The sequence below is a fragment of the Nomascus leucogenys genome, chromosome 8 (assembly GCF_006542625.1).
Source record: "Nomascus leucogenys isolate Asia chromosome 8, Asia_NLE_v1, whole genome shotgun sequence".
Classification (NCBI taxonomy): Eukaryota; Metazoa; Chordata; class Mammalia; order Primates; family Hylobatidae; genus Nomascus; species Nomascus leucogenys.
The window spans coordinates 8,271,731-8,295,313 of record NC_044388.1 but is presented as its reverse complement, the minus strand read 5'-3'; the positions used below and the strand labels follow the sequence as shown (position 1 = coordinate 8,295,313).

Here is a 23,583-nt window from a genome sequence, read left to right as displayed (position 1 = left end):
CTTCAGCTTTAATGCTATCTTCTTGCCACTGTTGGGAAAAAACCCATTTCCTTCTCTCTTTATTCCCAGGTGTTTTGGGCCAGTGTCTGCTGGAGTATGGTTAGGAAGACATGTGCTTCTGGATCTTTATTCTTTTCTTACCTCCCCATGGATCTTCCAAACTTCCTTGCCTTTAGTTTTTTCTTACCAGCCTGCCATAAATTTATTCAGCTATAGATGCCAAACTACATTAAATCCTTACTTAAAAAAAAATCTCATAACAATATATGGCTATTATATCTTAATCAGACTACTCAAGACTCCTGCAAGTACAATTCTTTTCTTATTCTGTCTAGGTAATCTATTAGCATCGGGGCTTTACATTGAAGAAATGTAAAGGAGTTGCCAGATATGATTTATCTTTTGTGATCCAGGAGGCAAAGTGGGGCAGCTGCAGCTTTCCTTAAGACTGTAAGAAATCTCCTTGAATTCTCAGATTTAGTTATTTATATCTAGGAAGTGATGATCAAGGTGAAGTTTCCTTATGTTAGACCATGACTGTGCTATCTGCTTGGAAATAACCTAAACTAGAAAACCTCTATGCAAAGAGGAGAAAACCTTTGTGATTCATAAATCTCTATATTAAATTAAAAGACTAAAAGTCCTTTGAGTTACCTGAAAACCAGGTAAAGGTATGGGGCTAGGGACAAGCACAGGGTAGTTTCATTGTAGTTTAGAGCAGGAATAGAGGCTGTAACATTGATAATGCACATCTATAGTCAGGAAGGCATAACACTTAACCTAGAGGAGATTCAAGGCTCCTCCCCTCTGTTGGGATCATCTCCACACTGGCTGCTACCCACACTGGTTACACAAACTCACTGCCCCAGAAACATGTGCTCATTACCATCACGTATATCTTTTATCCTAAGTAAGTGCTTGCTTCTATTAATGGAAGGAAATATAACCCTTCCATTATAGAATGGTAATCCCAAAATTCATGAGGGTCTTAGGCTCTCATATCTTACCATATGGGTTCTAGATATGCAAAAAAGAGTAATTCAGTTAAATTTTTTCCAATTTATTCATATACAGTGATCTGGTATTTTAAATACCAGTTCTCACTATCATCAAGTTTGGGGATAATCTACATTATGTTGCCAAAGAAAAGAATAAAGTTCACTTGCCCCTTGAAAAAGTAAACTTAAAGATTTAGCTTCATTAAAACTAACATTAATTCAGTCAAAATGTACAATGTTAAAATTGCTGACATTTCATATGACATATATCCATAGGAAATATGTGAGAAGACTTACATAAACTGCTGCTATATTATACAATTATATACATCTTTACTTACGAAGATGCAGTAACCTAAAATATAACCATCAAATCATGATCCTTCAAAAACAACAAAAACTGCAAATCCCTGAGATTCAAGCTCAAAGGGCATCTCATGGATTCCTAATTCTCAGTCAGATCTCATAATTCAGGTAAAATAAAAATTTCTTCTTTCACTAAATCTCAAACAAAAATGTCATTTTGTCATCTTTTCTTTAAGCCTCCAATCTTTCTTTGCTATACATTTTTAATTATATTATCTTAGCATACCTGATTTTTATACAAGGTTTCCTTCAAGCTTGTAAGAGCATGAATACGAACATCGACATTTTCATGTTGAATGGCCTTCATAGAGAGCTGAAGAGTTGTTTGAAGATCAGTGCTCTCAGAGGTCTCCTATACATACAAAGCACAGAGAGACAGACCTTATTAATCGACTATTTTAACAACCATTTCCAAAGGCCTGAATTCTCTATATAGTTACCATTAAACTATACCAAAACAATTTTTTAAAGTAATAAAATTTCCATTCCTTCCTTTGTATAGCATAAGTCATTTTTAGTAATTCTGAGGGAAACAGATTTCATTGTAAAATTTTTAGACCTGGAGAAAAATTTTATCCCAACTAAGTAAGAATTTATTTCTCTAAAATAAGTACTTCTTGACAGGAAGTACAAGTTTCCCTTAATTTACAAAGGGCTACATAATAGCTTTGAACAAGGTCTATGGATTATATAGGTAGTTCACTTCCTTTCACTACCCAAGGTGACACCCAAGGTCAGGTATCCCACTTTCTACCCAGAAGTTCTATGAAATCACCACTAACATCTTCATAATTTTAAAGAGCTCACTAAGATTTAAGATGCTGGAATTATAGATTATTCCCCTTCTAAATCTCAGGAATCATTGACATCTGACATTTCTATATCATGGTTTGTAGCACAACAAAACTAGAATCATCTCACAGCTTTCCTTTCTTCTCTTAGGGTGTGCCGCTGTGGTAGCTCTTCTTTTTGAGACAATAAGTAAGGACACTTTGGTCTGGGTAGTAAAGGCATAAGAATGGTATTGTATTTTTTGCTCTCTGTTCTATCTAATGCTGTTACATATTTAATCTAAATGCTAAAACTTCCCTCCAAAACTCAGGGATTCATGGAATCATTATCTACTCACCAGGAATTAGCCATCAGAATAGGACTATATTATCCCTAGATATGATCCTAAAGGACCTTTATTCAATGTATTGGAACTTCGGAACAATTCTGTATTAATGATCTCCTAAACCACAAATTAAAAATTAAATACCTTTCTGTATTCCTGGAGAATGGCTTTTATCTTTTTTAATTCTGGATGATCAGGTAAAAAATATATTTCATGAAGAAAATCTTGCACAGCATCCCTAATAGTTAGTTGGAATAAAAAGAATTATTTGCCAAGAATATGAATACTAAAAAAACGTAAAGTAAAAGTTGAAACTAAGGCCAATTTAATTCATAATTAAAAGTACTAGTTGATTACTGAGCTGCAAAGTATTTTCTAACTATGTCTAAGATGCTCAGCTAAATTATTAGTGGAAAATGACCAAAGCTATGAAAATCACTCTATAATAGTGCTACAATAAACCATGCTTCTCAGCATACAAACCCATATATACAGTCCCTTCCTCTTCAAGCTGGGCTGAGTGTGTGACTTGCTTTAGCAAATAGACTGTGGCAGAAGATATGCGGTGCCAATTTGGGACCTACGTGTTAAAAATGCCTGCAAGTTTCCATTTGTGTGTTCTGGAGAGCCCTGAGTCACTATGTAAGAAGTGTGGCCACCAACATGGACAGACCGTGGTACAGAGAGAGAGACTGTGAGACTACACGGAATGAGAGAGAGGCCCAGCCCAGTCTACCTGCCAGCTGAATGTGGCCACATTAGTGACCACTTGGAAGACCAGTAGAACTGACCAGCTGAGCACAGTGCAGATTGCAAAATTATGAGCAAATAAAAATGCTCATTGTTTTAAGATGCTAGGTTTTGGAGTGATTTGGAATGTACCAATAGACAGCCAAAGACTACCCCAATACACAAATTATCATGAAGAATTGTAGAAAAAAATATATAAATAATCCTTATCGGGGCTATAATTTTTAATTTCCTTCTAATATAATAACTGCTCTAATCTTTCTGGGTCCAAATATAAGCGTTTCTAAATCCTAGTCTTCGTTAACTCATGCAATAAATATATATTAAATAACTACTATGTGCTACTACATGCTAAGCACTCTGCTAGTCACTGGGGATGGAACAATAAATAAAGCCAAAGTAGTGCCTTCATTCAGCAAGCTTAAGGTCTTCTATCTTGCAGCATGATCATAACTCACTGCAGCCTCAAACTCCTGGGTTCGAGCAATCTTCCTGCCTCAGCCTGCAGTAGCTAGGATTACAGGCTCTTTTTGCTTTTTTTTTTAAAATGTTTCTGTATTTTTTGTAGAGATGGGGTTCTCACTATGTTGCCCAGGCTCCTGGCCTCAAGCAATCTTCCTGCCTTGTCCTCCCAAAGTATTGGTATTGTTGGCATGAGCCACCGTGCCTGGTCAGGATTTTTCTTATGATTATGAGAAAGGTAGAGAAATGATACTTCTGTAATAAACAGCAAAGATATGACTATGTACAAAAAAATTTAAAAGGTACTTGAAAAGTAGTCCCAAAATCTAAATGATTTTGTTGTTTTATCATGCACAAAATATCAAAATATCAAAAATAAAAGTATTTTAACTAAATAAAAACACATTAACTTTTCCTTCTTTTATGATTTTTCCCTCATTAGACAGTTACTGCAACTGACTAAAGGGACCAGCAATAGCATATGGGTGAGTAGGTGAATAAGTAGTACTTCAATCTCAACTTTTCACAAGCAAAGGAATGATTATATACAACATTAAGTAAAATCACAGAAAAAAATGTAAATATATAGAAAGATATCCCAGTCTAAAAAGCAGCCTGAATCAAAAATACAAATGGGAAAGAATAATGTATGTTCTGTCAATAGTAGTCCACATTGGCTATAGCCTAATGCCTGTTTTGAAAAATTATGGGGGAAGATAGTAAGAAATAGTCTGTGGCCAGATTTTTAGAAAGCCTTCAATATCAAGCTAAGCAATTTGGAATTTATCAATTAGGAAACGGAGAATCTCAGAATGCCTTTGTATGCTGGAATGACACCAATAAAGAGATATTTTTAAAACACAGTTCTAGTAACAATATCAAGAAAAGTGATAAAAGCTTAAAGGAAGAGAGGCTGGTTCAAAGCTTAATGCAATGAAGTAATAAGGGTTTCAACTAAGGTAAGCTGCAGAAAATAGGCATCTCTCCTAACCTTTCTCATGCTATTCAACTATCTGCCTTTTGACTGTGCAAAGAAAGGTAAATTAGGTTTCACATTTACAGAATTAATGAAAAATAATTTTTAACTGCTGACCCATTAATTAGTGAGCTTTAGAAATAATTATAATAGAAGCAATGCCACAACTGAAATAGCATCATTTCAATATGTAATTACATGCCAATTACTTTTGTTTATTGATGAACCCTGAAATTCAAAAAAGTGACAGTTCCACATTACCATCAGTAATTTTGAGACACAAAAATACAGTTTAAAAAGTTATTATTTTACTGTTAATTTCAGTTACAATACCTGTTTTCAATTATGAGGTAGTGAAAGATAGCTGCAGTTTCTTTAGGCTGGATATGTATAAGAGGTAACAAAGCTACTATTACATGACTGAGAAGGGAGCCCAGACAAGCATGATCCAGGCAACGAACAAAGCAGTCCCAAGCTCTGTGTGAAAAAACAAATAGAAATGAAGTCCAGTTAGTTTTATTATTTGTAAAGCTCTATCAATCAGTAATTAGTTGAAGACACATGATATATACAAACAATAGATTAAAAGGCAGCTTTAAACATGGAATAAAGATCAGTGCTATATATTCAAATAAAGTGATGTCCAAATTATATGAAGTCAAAAAAGCAAGGTGAAAAACAGTGTTTGGGGCAGAATTAATACAAAAAAAAAGTGTGTGTGTGTATTTGTTTATTCTTTTACAAAGGGTGGATATACAAAAATTAATAAAAATAGGTATCTGTAGAGGTCAAAATTGGAATCTAGATTTCTGACTATAATTTGTTACACAGACTTGAATTTGGGACTATGCAAATGTTTTATACAACTTTTTTTTTTTTTTTTTTGAGACGGAGTCTCGCTCTGTCCCCCAGGCTGGAGTGCAATAGCGTATATAACTTTTAAATTAAATAAAATAGAGGGAAAAAGCAACCCTTAAAAATTTTAAACAAACTGAAACAAGTGAACCTAACTAAATATTCAGTTGGTAGCACATGCACACAGAAAATAAGTACTTCACATGATTTTAAAACATATTCTTTATGAAAATTTTCTAGTAGCTACATTCACTTAAGACTTAGAAGCAATGACAGTAGGCCCAATGAGTGCCTATGCTGGGAATTAATCTGGGCTCAAAAGAACCAGAGCCAGGGTTCCTTGAAGAAATCGCTAATTTTGAGTCAGGGGCAGGAAATGTGCAAGATGAGCCCAGGACATCTTGTCATGCCAGAAAGCAGAGAATCTATTAGAGATTAATGGAGGCCATATCAAAACTCATAGATGCCAACTTGAAGGGATTTCTACTTGCTTAAGACGGGACAATTTCAGCAATAAAAAAGGATAGTGATTGTAATGGATAAAAATTAACCAAACATAAAAATCTGTTATCAAAATGATATTATAAAAGAAGAAAAACTTCACTGGAGGTTGCTACAGCACAAACCTATATTCCTAAATTGATTAATTAAAGGGAAATATTCAAGTATTTATGAACTGCTTTATATGAACTATGGTTGTTTTCCTTTTAAAGACAAGGTCCTGCTATGTTGCCCAAGCGAGACTCAAACTCCTGGCCTCAAATGATCCTTCCACCTCAGCTTCCTAAGCAGCTGGGACGACAGATACGCACAATCATGCCCGGCTAGCCAAATTTTATGAGGAATTTTGTTTTAAGAAGAATCCCACCTAGTAAATACAGAAGGAATAATAAAATTAGAAAATCACTATTTTATCAACTGTAATGAAATAATGGACTTACGCAATGATCATTAATTAATGCTAAAATCATCAGATGAAAGATTAATGGGGAATTTTATAATAAAGGGATCCAGGTTGATAAAACCTACTGTCTAATCTTGCCATTACTAAAAGTGGACAATCAGATATTATTATGTGGCTCATACGGTGCCACAAGAGAAGCACAAAGCCTCACCTATGAGGTATGTTATCATAATAAATTGAACCTAAATCTAATCAAGCATCTATAGGTACCCATTTATAGAAAAAACAGAGAGGAAAGAAAAGAGAGAGGGAAAAGTTAAATTAGCTATTTGCCAAATCCTACATCCTAAAATCTTAACAGCCTAAAATAAGTAAAATGTGTGGGTAGGGAATTTAAGGGATGAAGCTGTTTACAAGAGACACTTAAGGAGCCAGGCAACAAAATACACATATGTAAACTTCGTTTATAGTCTAATTCAAGAAACTATGATGCATACAAACATCTCTGGGAAATGACATATACAACATAATACATACAATATCTTTGGGAAAAATACCTTTGAGACAACTGGAGGAAATGTGAATAAGGACTGAGTTTTAGATTAGATATTTCTATTAATCCTGTTAAGTATAGTAATTCATGAAGGTTATTTTTTAATGCCCTCATCCATTAGATACATCTAAAGTATTTACAAGTACAATGATACGATTCTGGGATCTTCTCTAAAATACCCAACCAACAACCAAAAAGGTAGAAATAGATTAAAAAAAACTAGCAATGTTGATAACTGCTAAGGTTGGGAAATAGGTATGTAGGTTCATTGATAACTCTTCTACTTTCCAGTATGTTAAAAGACTTCCATAGTAAAATGTTTTAAAAGAAGTAAATACATTCTGTTTTAAATACAAATAAATAGTCTTTCTACCTTATTTATTATTTGAACCCAATTTCCCTCAAAGGGATAAGAATTCAGGTTAGTGCTACTGGAAAATGCAAAAAAAAAAAAAATTAATAAACTCAGGCAGTCATTTACCTGCAACACAATTCAGGAAAGTCATCCTTGAATCGAAGGCCAGTTCTCAGTGTGGTCATCATCTTCACCCTCACAGAACTGACATGTTTGGGTCCCATTAACTTCATCAAAGACATCAAACTGTTCAAGGCCTATAGAGTTAAGTAGTGCTTCAGAGTAAAGCTTATAAACATGCTGCCAGAAGCAGATGAGCCCTAAGGACAAGTGCTTCCCACCCAATATCAGGGTGTCATCTATTCTCAGATAACACAAAAGATTGAATAAATGTTGGCCAGTTTGTTTTGTCCAATTGCTTATGTCTTATGTGGGAATTATAAATTTTAAAAATACAAGTTGAGTTCTTTTTTGTTTTTTCCCTTGAAGGTGATTTGTTATTTTAGCCCAGTATTCATCTAGAACAGTAAAATTTCTAATTTATTAAAGGTATAATGTATATTGTTTAATTTCTTTCATATCTATCCCAAACTGTCATACACATATATAAAACAAGCTGAATTAAAATCATTTGAATTTGAGACCATATAAAAATTTTTGAAGTAAATGGAATATTTCATAGTAATCAATAGTTAAGGAAATTTTTGTCCTAATGATATTAAATTCAAGATGTCCTGAATTTAGTAAAACAAATAATTAATGATATACTCAGAAAATGAAACACATGAAAAACACAGAACCAGACCTGTTATCAGCAGCTCCAGTTTATAATAAAGGGGTAAAGAAACTCTCTGGTCGACTTTATATGGCAAAACATGTTCGCTCCTTATGGTTTACAAGACAAACTGTAGTTCTCTCACTTAGGATAGCAATTGAGGAAACAGTAAGAAAGAAGCCACGTAGATGGAATAGTAATTGGTTGGGGGATTAAATTTACTAGTTGACAACAAAAGAACAGGCATTGGTTGCTGAAATTTGCAAAGTTTAATATGGTAACATATGTCTTTCTTGGCTCCTTAAGATTATAAAAAACAAAAAAAGGAGGGGGGAGTATACACTGAAATAAAAGCTTCCATTCGTAGGCGTTTTTTGTTTTTATTGTAATCTTACTGACTGCAGAGGTGAAAAGCAACAGAAAGGGAAATTTTATCAATATCTAAAATTTTACTCCAATTCATAGGATGAAAATTTCCAATGGTGGCCAACTGTTGCAGCAGTCATAATGAAACTTCATTGTGGCACAAGCATTTAAACATAAAGTTGCTTTACATTATAATAACCCTAGATTTCTGGTGTTCAAAAATACCATGGGCCATTACCCACACCAGACCAATCTAAACCAAGGAGACTCAATGATGCAACTTTTGTTTGAGCTTTCAGTGATTGCTAGTCTCTCTCTTCAAATGCTGGACTAAATGTTGTGATGACGTGAGCTTGAAGCCATTGAGGTCATTAACTGGCTCTTAAGTCCAGAGCCAACCCAGATGAATCTGAGCCAAAAGATTGACTCTGAGAACTTTTTTGAGTCCAAAATCAAGTTATACCTAAAGCTACATTATCCTTATGTTTTTAGTAACACAGCCACAAGTTCTTTTTAGTCACTTTGGGTTGGGTGTTCTATCCCTCCTAAACTAAAGAAATGAAACGAATACGATTCCAATTTTTAGACTCCCAAAAAGCGTATATGAGTTCTTCAGCAATAGAGAATGTCATATTTGGTTATTTCTCATCTTTGAATGTTTGTAGCTAGATGCAGAATTTATCTATATTCTGTATGAATTCTATCTTGGCACTCTGGAACTCAACTATCACCACTTACCATTTTCTTATCTTCGATGCCAACACTAGAGCTCAGTAACTGCATGTTAAAAAAAGCCAAAATGCCCAACAATTTGGGTTGTAAATAATCAGCCTAAGAAATAAAAACAGATAATATGTAAGCTTTATACAGATTGAATTTCTTAAGTTGACATTTTAATTATTTAATTAATGTCATTTATATTTTACCTAACTAGATTAGCATATTGGAAATAAATACTTAGTGAATTAAGTTTCTCCAAAAGCATATATCTTCACATGTAGTATTTAAAGAAACTAATGAAATGATTTATAGTCACCATGAAAAAATATGATTAAACAGTACAGTACAATGAAAAAATGATGAGTTTTTTAATCATGGAGTGAGCTGGGGTGGGATCCTCAGGATCTAATGCATGTCGGGATGTGGAGTGGAGAGGAAAAGAAAGAAGAAAATAGAGAAAGACAAGGGACTGCCCTTATTCTATGACATTTAGAGCGAAGGTAGAAAAGTACAATTAAAGAAAAGGTATCCTACCAGAATAATGATCTGACATAGGGGATAATATCCCCTGAAGTAATAGGGGAAAAGAGGCACAAGACCATGGGCATCAAAAGTTGCAGACTAGATATCATCATCCATGACACTTTAGGTTTCCTGAAGAAAACAGAGTTCCTTCCTTAGTTCCTTCCTTCCTTCCTTCCTTCCTTCCTTCCTTCCTCCCTCTTTCCCTCCCTCCCTCCCTCCGTCTGTCCCTTCCTCCCTCCCTCCTTCCCTCCCTCCCTCCTTCCCTTCCATTCCTACCTCCTTTGCTTCCTTCCTCCCTCTTTCTCTTTCTTTCTTCCTCTTTTACTTAAACAGGGTTCCTTCCTTCCTTCTTCCCTCCCTCCTTCTTTCTTTTTCTTTCTTTCCTCCTTTCTCTTTTTTCTTGGAGTTCCTTCCTTCCTTCCTATTTCTTTCTTTCCTCCTTTCTCTCTCTTTTTTCTTTTCTCTCCTCTTCTTTCATTCCTCTCTCTCAAAAGGGTCTCTGTCACCTAGGCTGAAGTGCAGTGGCACAATCACGATTCACTGCAGCCTCAACCTCCTAGACTCAAGCAATCCTCCCAGCTCAGCCTCCTGAGTACCTGTGACTACAGCCACACGCCACCTCGCCCAGCTAATTTTTTGTAGAGATGGGGTTTCGCCACATTGCCCAGGCTGGTCTCAAACTCCTGGGCTCAAGCAATCCTCCTGCTTTGGCCTCTCAGAGTGCTGGGATTACAGGTGTAAGCCACTGTGCTCGACCAAGTTAATACTTTCTTAGAAGAAGGTCCTGGAGGAGAGGGCATGGGCTTTAAGTCAGCCAAATCTAGGTTTGAATCTTAATTTTGACACTTCCTAATGTGTGATCTTCTATAAGTTACTTAATTCTTCCAAGTCTGTAAAATGTGAACAATAAAATCACCTACTGCATAGAGTTGTTGTAAAGGCTAAATAAGATACCATTTATTGGCCAGGTGCTGTGGCTCACGCCTATAATCCCAACAATTTGGGAGGCTGAGGCAGGTGGATTACATGAGCTCAGAAGTTTGAAACCAGCCTGGGTAACATGGCAAAACCCCATCTCTACAAAAAAATTAACCAAGCATGGTGGCATGCACCTGTGGTCCCAGCTACTCAGAAGGCTGAGGTGGGAAGATCGCTTAAACGCCAGAGGCAGAGGTTGCAGTGAGCTGAGATTGCGCCACTGCAGTCCAGCCTGGGTGACGGAGCAAAACTCTGCTTCCAAAAAAAAAAAAAAAAGGTATCATTCACTAAGGACTTAGTATATGGCTAAGTATTAAATCAATTTGTTCATATTATTACAAACTGAGAATGTGACCACTCTGTAAAGAAGAATATTCTTTTGTTTCGTGTCTTTATGTATAGGCAGAAGGAAGGAGCAAAAAAAAAAAAAAAGAGCTGGGAATGAGTAGCAACTAAAGCATTTTGAACTCTATAAGAAAGTTGCACTGCTTGATGTTGAGGCATCTGATTTAGGTATCTTCAGGTTCCATGCATTACCAAGAAAAGGGTAGGAGCGTGTGTGCTACCATGTAATAGAGAGGAGTGAGGTATCCTACAAGTCTCTCCAGATTAGATGTCAGGATAAATCTTTATTTTGCCTAGCACAGGAAAATCATCTGGTTTTTAAAACCTAAAATTGCATTTTGTTCTGCAAACTTCTGATTTAGATTGAGACTCAACTTTGGAATGGTAAGCCACAATTCACTAACTGTATGGTTCCAGCCTATGTTGCTTAAATAAAAAGCAGATAAGGATCACACCATCTATGTCAACATTCCAATATTAAAGTTCTTGCACTCAGACAATTATTTAACTTTATCTACCTACCAATATATTATCTACCACCAAATACTTATTACGTATGCCTAGAATCCTGTACTGGGTACAGGTGTACAAGATAAGCAAAGTCATTCTCTCTCATTAGCTTACAAGGTAGACTAGTATCAATAGAAGACACTAAATAAGTAAGTATGTAAACAAAGTTGTGATAATGCTATAAGAAAATAAACACAATCCTGTGATAGACAAGAAATGTGGTAAGGGAGTTGAGACAGGGTACTCAGGAAACTCTTGAAATCTAAAGAATGAGAAAGATCCAGGAGATTATTCCAAGCAAAGAGACCATCCAGGGCCTAGATCTCGAAGCAGGAAAAAGTTTGGCATGTTTAAGAAACAGAAAGGAAACCATGAAACCATGTTGAAATATAGGGAGAAAGGAAGAAAAGAGTTGTACTATGTGAGAGTAGAAAGGAAGGCAGATCACGTATGCCTTACAGATTTTATTTTATGTTAAGGGCAATGAAAACCATAGAAGGAATTTAATCAAGGGAATGATATCAGTTTGTAAAAAGAGCACTCCAAAGGCTGTGTAAATAATTAATTGTAGAGAGGGAAGAATGAAAGGACAGAACCATTAGGAGACGTTCACAGTTGTCCCGAGAAAAATGATCATTATTTGTGTAAGGGTGGTGGCAGCAGAAATGAAAAGATATATTTTGGAGAGACTTGATAGGATTTGCTCATTGTTTGATTACAAAAGGATAAAGGAAATGGAGGGCTCACGAATGCTTCTCAGGTTTTGTCTCATGCAACTGGGTAGATAGTGATACCATTACTGAGATGGGAAAGACTGGGAGAAAAACAGGTTAGAAAGGGAAAATAAAGATTTCTAATGAACAAATTATATTTGGAATTGCTTGAGATGCTCATAAGACATGAGAGTAGAGACGACGAAAAGGTGAATATCTGTTTGCCATCCTCTGTCATCCTCAGGTCCATTCTCTGCCTCCTTCTGCCCTGCTCCATACCTGGGACACTGACCAGACTGCATCACTTAGGATCCCTTGCCCTCTGGCTTTCCACTGAATTCAGTCAGCAGGAAATACCACTAGAATAGAGGGTAGGAGGAGAGAGTATGGTATTCATATTTCCTGCTCTGTCTGTGTTTTGAGGTAGTTCTGGCAGTGGCTACGTTCCTCTACAATGAGAGGACCCCCCTCATGGTTCTGGCTCTCAATCAGGTTCTAGTAACACTATTTCTTCCCCTTTCCCAGAACTAAGAGGGGCATTAAGTTTTCTGCTGTTTGTAGTACCTGGGTTCCTTAACATTCCTTGCTGGTTCCCTTAACCTTGCCATGTCACTAAAAGTAGCCCCTCTCTTAAACTATTTCTGTGTAAACGTTTGTGTGTATGCCATCTGTTTCCTCCCAGGACCTAACCTATATAAACCAAGCTCAGGGGCAGTCTGGACTGAAATTTCAACTAAAAATTATCAAAGTGTAACTCATATTAAAGAAAAAGATCAAAGAAGATCATTAAAGGAGAGAATGATGGCTGAGAAAAAAGAGCCAGTGACATAGTCCTGAGTTATTCTAACATTTAGAGGATAAAGTAGATAATTTACAGGGAAAAAGCCAGTAAAGAAGCCTAAATATGAGTGAACAGTGAAGCAAAAAAGAAAATCAAGACAATGTGGTATCACAGATGCCATGTAGGAAAGGATGGCCAATTGTATTGAATGATACTGAAAGGTTGAATAAGATAGGACAGAGAAGTGACTACGAGATTTAATAGCCCAGAAGACTGTTGGTGATACTGACAAAAGGAATTTCATGGAATAGTGAGAAAAGAGCCAGACTAGAATGGGAAATGAGAAACCAGAGATAAAAATCTCTCTTAATGAACTTATGTCTAGTGTTTCATTATTGGAATGGTAAGCTTGTGGAAGTTATTTACATCCTACTGCTCAAGGTCATCATCAAAGTTTAATTTTTCACAAAAAAATTTGCAACCTCTGGCATAAATGGGTTAAAATATTTTGCCAACAGTCCTTTAAGTCTCTTAGAGGAATGAGGGCAGTTGAAAGAAAAAATAATAATTTAATTCTGAGGATTTATATATTTTTTTTAAGATAGATAAACAGTAAAGTGATTTCAAATACAAATTTATGGTAGGGAAAGATTTAAAATAGAGAACGTATTTCCTAACTTCCCTTCTATCCAACAATGGATTAAACTACAGTTAGAATTGAAAAGTTTCATTTGTTGAGGTAAGGAAAGAGTAGTTGGAGGGGCAGGGTGAGAGGAGAGCTACAAACATATGCTAATATACATGTAATTTAAAAGTAGTAAAGAAAAATAAACTTCAACATTTTTATTCAGTGAAAAAATAAAATCTACTAAAAACACTTAAAAGTCCACATTTTTCAATGCTAATATACGTTGTTAATGCCCTAAATATGTAAATATGTAAACAAAGTTGTGACAATGCTATAAGAAAATAAATGTGATCTTGTGTTCATGATCTTGTGCATGTGACCACGCAATTTAAATCAACCTTTTCAAAATAAAAATACCAACTTAAAATTTAAACAAACTGCTAGCAGCCAGAAAATGACCAAAAATATGATTTCTTCAATTTCATAATTAAGCTGAAAAAGGAAGAAAAACAAATAAAAAAACCTCATAGAACATATTCCTTACCATCAGTTCAGGTGATATGGTATCTCTTGGGCCCTGATACGGATCATCATTGGATGCAAATGAGGCAAGTATTGACAAACCATTGAAAACCTGTTGATAGTGTTCTCCAATACGCAGCAATAATTCATTATGCAATCCTTGGAAATCTTGTCTCAGCAGGCTCCCCAGTTCAATTTCTGTTTCATTCTAACCCAAAGACATGTTAAAAAATTTTTTTTTCTTCCTACTAACATCCTGGAAACAAGTATACTAATTTTAACATGCTATTAGTACATCAGGAGCTCTAGACCAGATGACAGGATTTACTAATGGAATTAAGAAAAGGCATTGGAAAAGATTCTAATCTTATTCTATCCTGGTAGGTCTCCCATAGATTATATGTAATGAGGAGAAGTGATCCAACTTTATTTAGAAATAAAATATTAAAAAGCAAGTCCTAGTTTTCTCTAAGGCCTTATAATATCATCAACTCATTATAGGGGACACATAACCCTGGGAAGAAATGTAGTATAGTGGCTTATAGCAGTCTTTCTGTTCAGATTGCTTTAGTTTAAATTCTAGCTGTCATTTATCAGATATGCTGACTTGGACAAGTTACCTAATCTAACCTCTCTCTGCCTTAGTTCCTTATGTATGAAACAAAACAAAAAAATAGTGCCTTTGGCTGGGCGTGTTGGTTCAGACCTGTAATTCCAGCACTTTGGGGGGCCAAGGCACGTGGATCACTTGCGGCCAGGAGTTGGACACCAGCCTGGCCAACATGGTGAAACCCCGCCTCTACTAAAAATACAAAAATTAGCCAGGCCTTGTGGCAGACACCTGTAATCCCAGCTACTCAGGAGGCTGAGGCAGGAGAATCGCTTGAACCCAGGAGGTGGAGGTTGCAGTGAGCCGAGATCGCGCCACTGCACTCCAGCCTGGGCTACAGAGCAAAACTCCCATCACACACACAAAAAAAAAAAAAAAAAAAAAATTAAGAGTACCTTTATCTCATTAGGTAACTGTGAGGATTACATGAAATGATCCATATCAATTGTTTAGCTCAATTTCTGACATGTATTAAATACTCCATAAATACTTAATACTATCATTCTATCTCCACAATATACAGTTGTATAATACTTTCTCAAGATGAATAAATATATTTGATATTCATTCACTAACTCTCATGTGGAAAGAGATTTGCTGCTGGCATATATTATGAAACAAATTAAGTAAATTAACATCAGAGAAAACAGTAAAGTTATATGCATATTTCTCATAGTTTTCTGTTCCCATGTAGTTTCATATTCCTCAGAGATATTTTGTTAATATGACACCAAAAAAAGCAGCACAGGTTATAATTTTAAATGTAAAAACTACCAAAAACCTGGACCAAATTGTAATCAGAACACCAAGCAACTAAACTAAATACAGACATTATACTACATTTGAAGGTGACTGCCTCTTCCTATGGATGTAATTAAGTGTGTATCATCAGTCAACTTATAACTCCAATCAACTGAAAAGTACTATAATGAAATAGGCTGAGAACCTCTCCTATGAAAGGATGCCTATTATATCCCATTATGGTGAAATGATCAAAGAAAACAAAAGGAGAATTCTATTTAATATGCTCTCAGGACAAAGATTATTTAACATAACATTTAAACTTACAGTCTTCTAGGATAGGCTATAATTTACTCACCCTCCTTCCTAGAAGAATGTTACATCTTTCCTATAATGCTAATTTATATAAAAAAGTAAAATATATAGAAATATTCAATTACCTTCAGATAATGAAGGGCACGTTCTAATTCATCTTTGGAACAAGAACAGACCAAATGAGAAAAAATATATTTGAAGTTGTTTATTAAAATCTCTCTACGATTGACATTTAATTGTTTTCCTAAAGTTCGAATGAGAGCAGAAGCTGCAGGGCTTGCTTTGGCAGCAAGATCAGGTAGTAGAACTTGTAATGTCCTCTGAAAAAGAATGCAACAATTACCAAAAAGTACATTTGTCTGGGTGAAAAAAATATTCACATACGCTATGTGCAAAAATATTTTTAAATGCCACACATATTTGGAGTCCACTCCATACTATAAAATATGTCACAGTAGATCATTTATACCACTATAATTTTATACTTTATTATTCCAACGCCTTAGGAGTAGAAATGATCAGATTAGACTTCGAATTACCAGTGGAACAAATCATAGCACCAAAGACATAAGGGCTCAAACAGCTAACTGAATTAATCAGCATTATTCAATTAGTATTAACTTTTCAGGACAGCTAACCATAAAGAACAATGACTCAAATCCACTTAAACTTAAGTTTTACAGTGTAAGCAATAATCTCATATCAAAGTCAAAATCTAGAATGGAACGAACACAATACTGAATTGCAAACCTCAAGTGAACTATATGTTGCAACTTACAGTAAGAAAACGATTAAGATCAGGAAAGTCGAAAACGTTGGCAATTTCAGACAAGGTATTTAAAGCCATTTCTCTCTGGTGAGCCACATCTTGTTTTCGCATGTCAGCATTCTGGCATGGAGTACTCGGAAGTGCTGCCATCTGACTAGAGTGAAGGGATTCTACCAAAAACTAGAGCAAAAACCATTTTATTGTTAGTTTTCACACAGAAAAGAAATTTTAACTAATACTTTTTAAGATACGATAGAGGGCAGTATCAAATAGTATTCTACATTATCTGAATTGGTCCATTCAATTTTTATAACAACCTTAATGAGGTAGACTATGTCATAATCTGCCTTTCACAGATGACATAATCAGACTTAGTTAAAAAACTTGAATATCATGCTAAGGATTATACCACAAATAAATTCAGTATTTTCGCATAACCTAACTTTTCAGCCATTAATTGAATACATTTAAAACAAAGTGTCATATAACATAATATCAAGGCGTAAAAGAGTTTACTATCACTAAAAAGTCTATACATCATTATAAGATGATTTTCTTCCTCCCCTATTTATAACCTGTATCTTCAGACCAATATCCTAAAATATAAAAATGGCAAGATTTCAGTTATATTAAATAAACTATAAACTAAATACATCGTTTTTAACAATAATTTTTTTTTTTAAAGACAGAGTCTTGCTCTGTCACTCTGGCTGGAGTGCAGTGGTGCGATGTCGGCTCACTGCAACCACCACCTCCTGGGTTCAGGCGATTCTTCTGCCCCAGCCTCCCGAGTAGCTGGGATTACAGGTGCCCGCCCCATGCCCAGTTAATTTTTGTATTTTTAGTAGACATGGGGTTTCACCATGCTGGCCAGGCTGGTCTCAAACTCCTGACCTCAGATGATTCGCCCGCCTTGGCCTCCCAAAGTGCTGAGATTACAGGCGTGAGTCACCACGCCCGGCCTTAACAATAATTTTTTAAAGCAAGCACAATGCTTTCTTTTTAAAACCAGGCACAGTGGCTCATGACAGTAATCCCAGCACTTTCAGAGGCAGACGTGGGAGGATCATTTGAGGCCAGGAGTTAAAGAGCAGCCTGGGCAAAATAGGGCTGCTCTCTCTAAAACCCCATCTCTATAAATAAATAGATAAATAAATAAAAATCAGCTAGGTGTGGTGGTGCACACCTGTAGTCCCAGCTACTCAGGAGGCTAAAGTGGGAGGATCTCTAAGCCCAGGAGTCAGAGGTTTCAGTGAGTTATGATCACACCACTCCATGTCACTGTATGTTGCCTGGACAACAGAGTGAAACTTGGTCTCTAAGAAATGTTTAAAATAAAAAAGAAAATAAAACATTTAAAAAGCAAGCAAATGGAACAGATTAGAGAACTCAGAAATCTAAGATGACACACCTACAACCATCCGATCTTTGACAAACCTGACAAAAACAAGCAATGGGGAAAGGACTCTATTTAATAAATGGTGCTGGGAGAACTGACTAGCCATATGCAGAAAATTGAAACTGGACCCCTTCCTCACATCATATACAAAAATTAACTCAAGATGGATTAAAGACTTAAATGTAAAACTCGAAACTATAAAAACTCTAGAAGAAAATCTAGGCAATACCTCAGGATATAGGCACAGACAAAGATTTCATCACAAAAACGCCAAAAGCAATTTCAACAAAGCAAAAATTGACAAATAGGATCTATTTAAACTCAAGAGCTTCTGCACAGCAAAATAAACTATCATCAGAGTGGACAGACAACCTACAGAATGGAAGAAAATTTTTGCAATCTATTCATCTGACAGAGGTCTAATATCCAGAGTCTACAAAGAACTTAAACAAATTTACAGGAAAAAAACAAAAGTGGGCAAAGAACATAAACAGACTCTTCTCCAAAGAAGACATACATGCAGCCAGCCAACGAACATGAAAAAAAGCTCAACATCACTGATCAAAACTACAATGAGATACCATCTCATACCAGTCAGAATGGCTATTATTAAAAAGTCAAAAAACAGATACTGGCAAGGTTTCCAAGAAAAGGGAATGCTTTTATACTATTGGTGGGAGTCTAAATTAGTTAAACCATTGTGGAAGACAGTGTGGCAATTCCTCAAAGACCTAGAGGCAGAAATACCATTTGACCCAGCAATCCCACTACTGGGTATATACCCAAAGGAATATAAATCATTCTATAGTAAAGATACATGCACATGTAGGTTCACTGCAGCACCATTTACAATAGCAAAGTTGGCCAGGCGCGGTGGCTCATGCCCGTAATCCTAGCACTTTGGGAGGCCGAGACGGGTGGATCGCTTGAGATCAGGAGTTCGAGACCAACCTGGCCAACATGGTGAAACCTCACCTCTACTAAAAATACAAAAATTAGCCAGGCGTGGTGGCAGGCACCTATAATACCAGTTACTTGGGAGGCTGAGGCAAGAGAATCGCTTGAACCTGGGAGGTGAAGGTTGCAGTGAACTGAGATTGCATCACTGCACTCCAGCCTGGACAACAGAGTGATACTCCATTTCAAAAACAAAACAAAACAAAAAAAAACCAAACAAACAAAAAAAGCAAAGTCATGGAGTTAACCTAAATGCCCATCAATGACAGACTGGATAAAGAAAATGTGGTACATATACACCATGGAATACTATACAGCCATAAAAAGGAACAAGATCATGTCCTTTGCAGGGACATCAGTGGAACTGGAAGCCATTATCCTCAGCAAACTAACACAGGAACAGAAAACCAAACACCACAAGTTCTCACTTATAAGTAGGAGCTGAATGATGAGAACACACGGACACATGGGGGGAACAACACACACTGGGACCTGTCGGCGGCAGGGAAGGGAGAGTTATCAGAAATAATAGCTAATGGATACTGGGCTTATACCTAGGTGATGAGATGACCTGTGCAGCAAACCACCACGACACATGTTTATCTATGTAGCAAACCTGTACATGCTGCAATATACCCCTGAACTTAAAATAAAAATTGAAGAAAAAAGAAAGGCAAGCAAAATAAAACATGTACAAATATTCTTCTTTTTTGTAACTCTTAAAAAGTACTGCTGTTGCCTATAGTCAAGACAAATGCTGACTCTTACCTGACAGATGGGTTTCTTATACTGGCTGAAAAAATTTTGCAGTTTAACACTTTTAGCTGCAACCAGAGCTCTAATTTCTGTGTATGCTGCTCCAGAGACAGATGCTGACTTGGATAACAAACAATGCAACAAGTGTAAGAGTGCAAAAGGTACCAAATCTCCTTTTGCGGCCCTAAAATTAAAAACAACATACATATGAATATACAAACACACACAGACACACACACACACATATATATCTCCAATATCCCAGAAACAAATGGAAATCTATAAACAAATTCATGTTGACTCACAATTTGTCTATAATATCACAAATATCATATCACCATTTTTAACAGCAAGCAAATAAAAATGGAGAATGGCCAAAATAAATAAGGAAGAATACAAATGCTGCCAAGTATACCTTCCAATATCCCCTGTTGTAAGAATCAAGGTATCCTTCAGCTCATTATTTCTTGATATTTGGGCATGTGTATATGCTTCCTTCATCCTTAAGACAAAAAGCTAGAACAATAAAATTAACTGGTTAAAGAAATTTTTAGAGCTAGGTTGATGTAAACTCAAATATTAAAAACAAAAATTACCAACCTCCTTTATAAATCCATCTTCAGAGTCCAAGGATTCCAATATATGCTTGATATTTCCACTAAAAGCCACTCTAACATCTTTGTCTGGATCTTCCATTAAATTTAATAAAGTTCCAAGAACTGCTTTTACATCTGTTTCATCTTCTCTAAAATCAAGATGCTTACAAAGATGATGTAGATTATCTATGAAAGCTGAAGGACAAGAGTATACAATACCTAATTTAACATATTAAATGTCAAGGTTGTACTGTAAAAATATTGTCAACAAATAATATGCCATGAAGAATCCTAAGTTCTCTTATAATGTAAATGTTCCATATTTAAGTATGTATAGCACACAGAATTTTAGGAAATTAAAATGGATACTTATAAATTAAAATTTACTTTATATTTAATAAATGTCACTTTTTTTCTTTTTGATATAGGGTCTTGCTCTGTCACCCAGGCTGGAGTGCAGTGGCGTGATCATGGCTCACTGCAGCATGCAGCCCTGACCTCCCAGGTTCAAGTGATCCTCCCACCTCAGCCTCCCAAGTAGCTGGGACCACAGGCATGCACCACCACGCCTGGCTAATTTTCGTATTTCTTTGTAGAGATGGAGCTTCACCATGTTGCCCAGACTGGTCTCGAACACCTGAGCTCAGGCAATCCGCCTGTCTCGGCCTCCCGAAGTGCTGGTGTTGAAGGAGCGAACCACTGCACTCAGCCTGTAAATAATTTAAATCTAAAATAATTTCCAGAATTGTTATAAAATAACAAGTCTCTTTCAGATTTTGTAGACCATTATATGTTACCAAGAAAAACTTAAAAACACATTGCAGGCCAGGAGTGGTGACTCATATCTGTAATCCCAACACTGTGGGAGGCCAAGGTGGGAGGATCACTTGAAGCTAGGAGTTCAAAGACCAGCCTGGGCAACAAAGTGAGATCCCTCTCTACAAAAAATTTAAAAATTAGCTGGGTGTAGTGGCACATACTATGGTCCCAGCTACTCAAGAGGCTGAGGGAGGAGGATCACTTGAGCCTGGGAGATCAAGGCTGCAGGCTGCAGTGAGCCATGATCGCACCACTGCACTCCAGCCTGGGTGACAGAGCAAGACCCTGTCTCTTAAAAAAAAAAAAAAAGAAAGAAAGGCCGGGCGTGGGGGCTCATGCCTGTAACCCCAGCATTTTGTGGGGACGGGGCAGGTAGATCACCTGAGGTCAGGAGTTGGAGACTAGCCTGACCAACATGGTGAAACCCCGTCTCTACTAAAAATGCAAAAATTTGCCAGGCGTGGTGACACACGCCTGTAATCCCAGCTACTCCGGAGGCTGAGGCAGGAGAATCGTCTGAACCCAGGAGGTGGAGGTTGCAGTGAGCCAAGATCGCGCCATTGTACTTCAGCCTGGGCAACAAGAGCAAAACTCCGTGTCGGGAAGAAAAAAAAAAAAAAGAAAAGCACATTTCTAAAGGGGATCTTAGCTTTATTGTTAACCTTACAAGATTTAGGGAGTACTTTCTATTGCTTTGAAAACTTGAGAAAAAGTTTCAACTTACTACCTAAGCAAATGGATCTTCTAAGTATTTGTATAAATCTCATGCTTCGTAAAAACTTATACTCCATTACCACTGGAAAGTGGCCAAGAAGATATACTCTACAGTCCTCAGTTGGGCAAAGTAATTTAACTATTTGAAGTTCTCAAGGTCCAAGGTGGTAACAGGGGACACATTAAGAAGATCTCTAGTATCACTAAAGAAGACATAGAATATTGAATCTTACAATATTGAAACAACCATCAGGTATGCCCCATTTAGGCTGTCAAATCACAAGAGTATTCGAAAAATCCCAAAATCACCTCTCCTATCGGTTCTGTGATGCGATCTAATACCAGTTATCCCATTTATAACTAATCAATACTGAGCACTGAATCTATAAAGCATGTAACTTCCTGTAATTTTTCAAGGCTTCAGCCTAATTATTTTACTGATTTGAAAAGCAGAGCTTAAATAGGTTTTAAAATATTAAATAAGTCATCATCACTAACCAAGTTTTACTGGACTAGGTGTTTTTTTTTTCAGTAGGAAAAGGAACGGCTTGCAAACAGAAGCTTTTAGTTGAGAAGATGAACATTCATGTTGAGAAGTGGCTTTTAAGTTCCTACAGAAGAGGTCCACATGTCCATGTTCAGAGAAAGGTTCTGCTAAAGAACTTGTCAGATAAAACATGCCGTGAAGAGTACAGACAAGTTGACCAAGTATAGAAGCAAATTCTTTCTTGACAATGTCAGAATCATCTTTGACTTTATCTCTGGGGAGAAAAAAGAAAAAGTACTAAACTTTCTTGCCTAATTTTGTGGTCTAAATAGTCTTGCTTAATTTGGGACAAAAGTACTGGTAAAACAAAGCCTAGAAGGAAAAAATGTTAAATTCTAAAACTAAAAGCAATATTTGCTTTACATATTCAACAATAAACATAACCCTGCATATATAGCCAGAGAATTATGATCTTTCCAATAGAGTGATATATTCAAATTAAAATCTTAGTACATACATAAGAATCTTGGGAACTCTGTTACAAGAATTCTGCTGCTGCAATAAGATAAAAAATCCACTAACACAACTAGCCCGGATTACTTCATGGGAGCTCTGCAGGGCCCAGTTGTAAACTGCTGTTCTCCATTCAAGGAATATTCTTCTTGGAAACAGAGTCAGAAGAAACACACATCGTGATTGTGCCTGTGGTGCTGAAAAAATTAAGTCTATTAAACAAGATTTTTACTAATGTTAATTTCATGTATACACATAAATACATACACATGTACATATGTATAAGTAAAGTAACATTTGTGTATACATATATATAAAGTCAAGTAACATTTAAAATACATTTAATACCTAATTTAATTAAAAGCTCCTTTTCAGAAAATAAAGCAAGTGCATTGAAAAAGGTCTATACACAACCTTACTAAATAATCAAGGAAATGCAAATTGAAAATCATACATACCAGATAGGAAAAAGAAAAAATTTAAGATAGTTAACTCCATGACATTTTTTATTTTCTAGATAGCAAAAATTTTAAAGTCAGCTAAGTGTCAGTGAGGATGTGGAACTCATACTCTGCTAACAGGAGTGTAAACTGGTATATCTTTGGAGAACAATACAGCAGAATAGAGGTGAAGATGTGCAAACTCTATAACCCAACAATACTACTCTTAGGTAGGTAAAAACGTGAAAATAATGCTTCTCAAACTTTA

General features: G+C 36.1%; 1 protein-coding gene across 1 annotated transcript in view; it reads right to left on the bottom strand.

Annotated features, from left to right (window-relative positions):
• The window catches only part of ATR (ATR serine/threonine kinase), a 135,593-nt gene that overhangs the window by 89,877 nt on the left and 22,133 nt on the right, over window positions 1–23,583 (bottom strand). The window contains exons 9-21 of the mRNA XM_030816709.1: window positions 22,880–23,072; window positions 22,374–22,636; window positions 20,347–20,537; window positions 20,162–20,262; window positions 19,759–19,930; window positions 16,644–16,814; window positions 15,991–16,185; window positions 14,222–14,407; window positions 9,216–9,308; window positions 7,463–7,593; window positions 5,003–5,146; window positions 2,626–2,719; window positions 1,591–1,716 (exon numbers count right to left, since the gene is read on the bottom strand). Coding sequence (XP_030672569.1) covers window positions 1,591–1,716; window positions 2,626–2,719; window positions 5,003–5,146; window positions 7,463–7,593; window positions 9,216–9,308; window positions 14,222–14,407; window positions 15,991–16,185; window positions 16,644–16,814; window positions 19,759–19,930; window positions 20,162–20,262; window positions 20,347–20,537; window positions 22,374–22,636; window positions 22,880–23,072 — 2,060 coding nt within the window. The remainder of the gene's footprint in view (window positions 1–1,590; window positions 1,717–2,625; window positions 2,720–5,002; window positions 5,147–7,462; window positions 7,594–9,215; window positions 9,309–14,221; window positions 14,408–15,990; window positions 16,186–16,643; window positions 16,815–19,758; window positions 19,931–20,161; window positions 20,263–20,346; window positions 20,538–22,373; window positions 22,637–22,879; window positions 23,073–23,583) is intronic.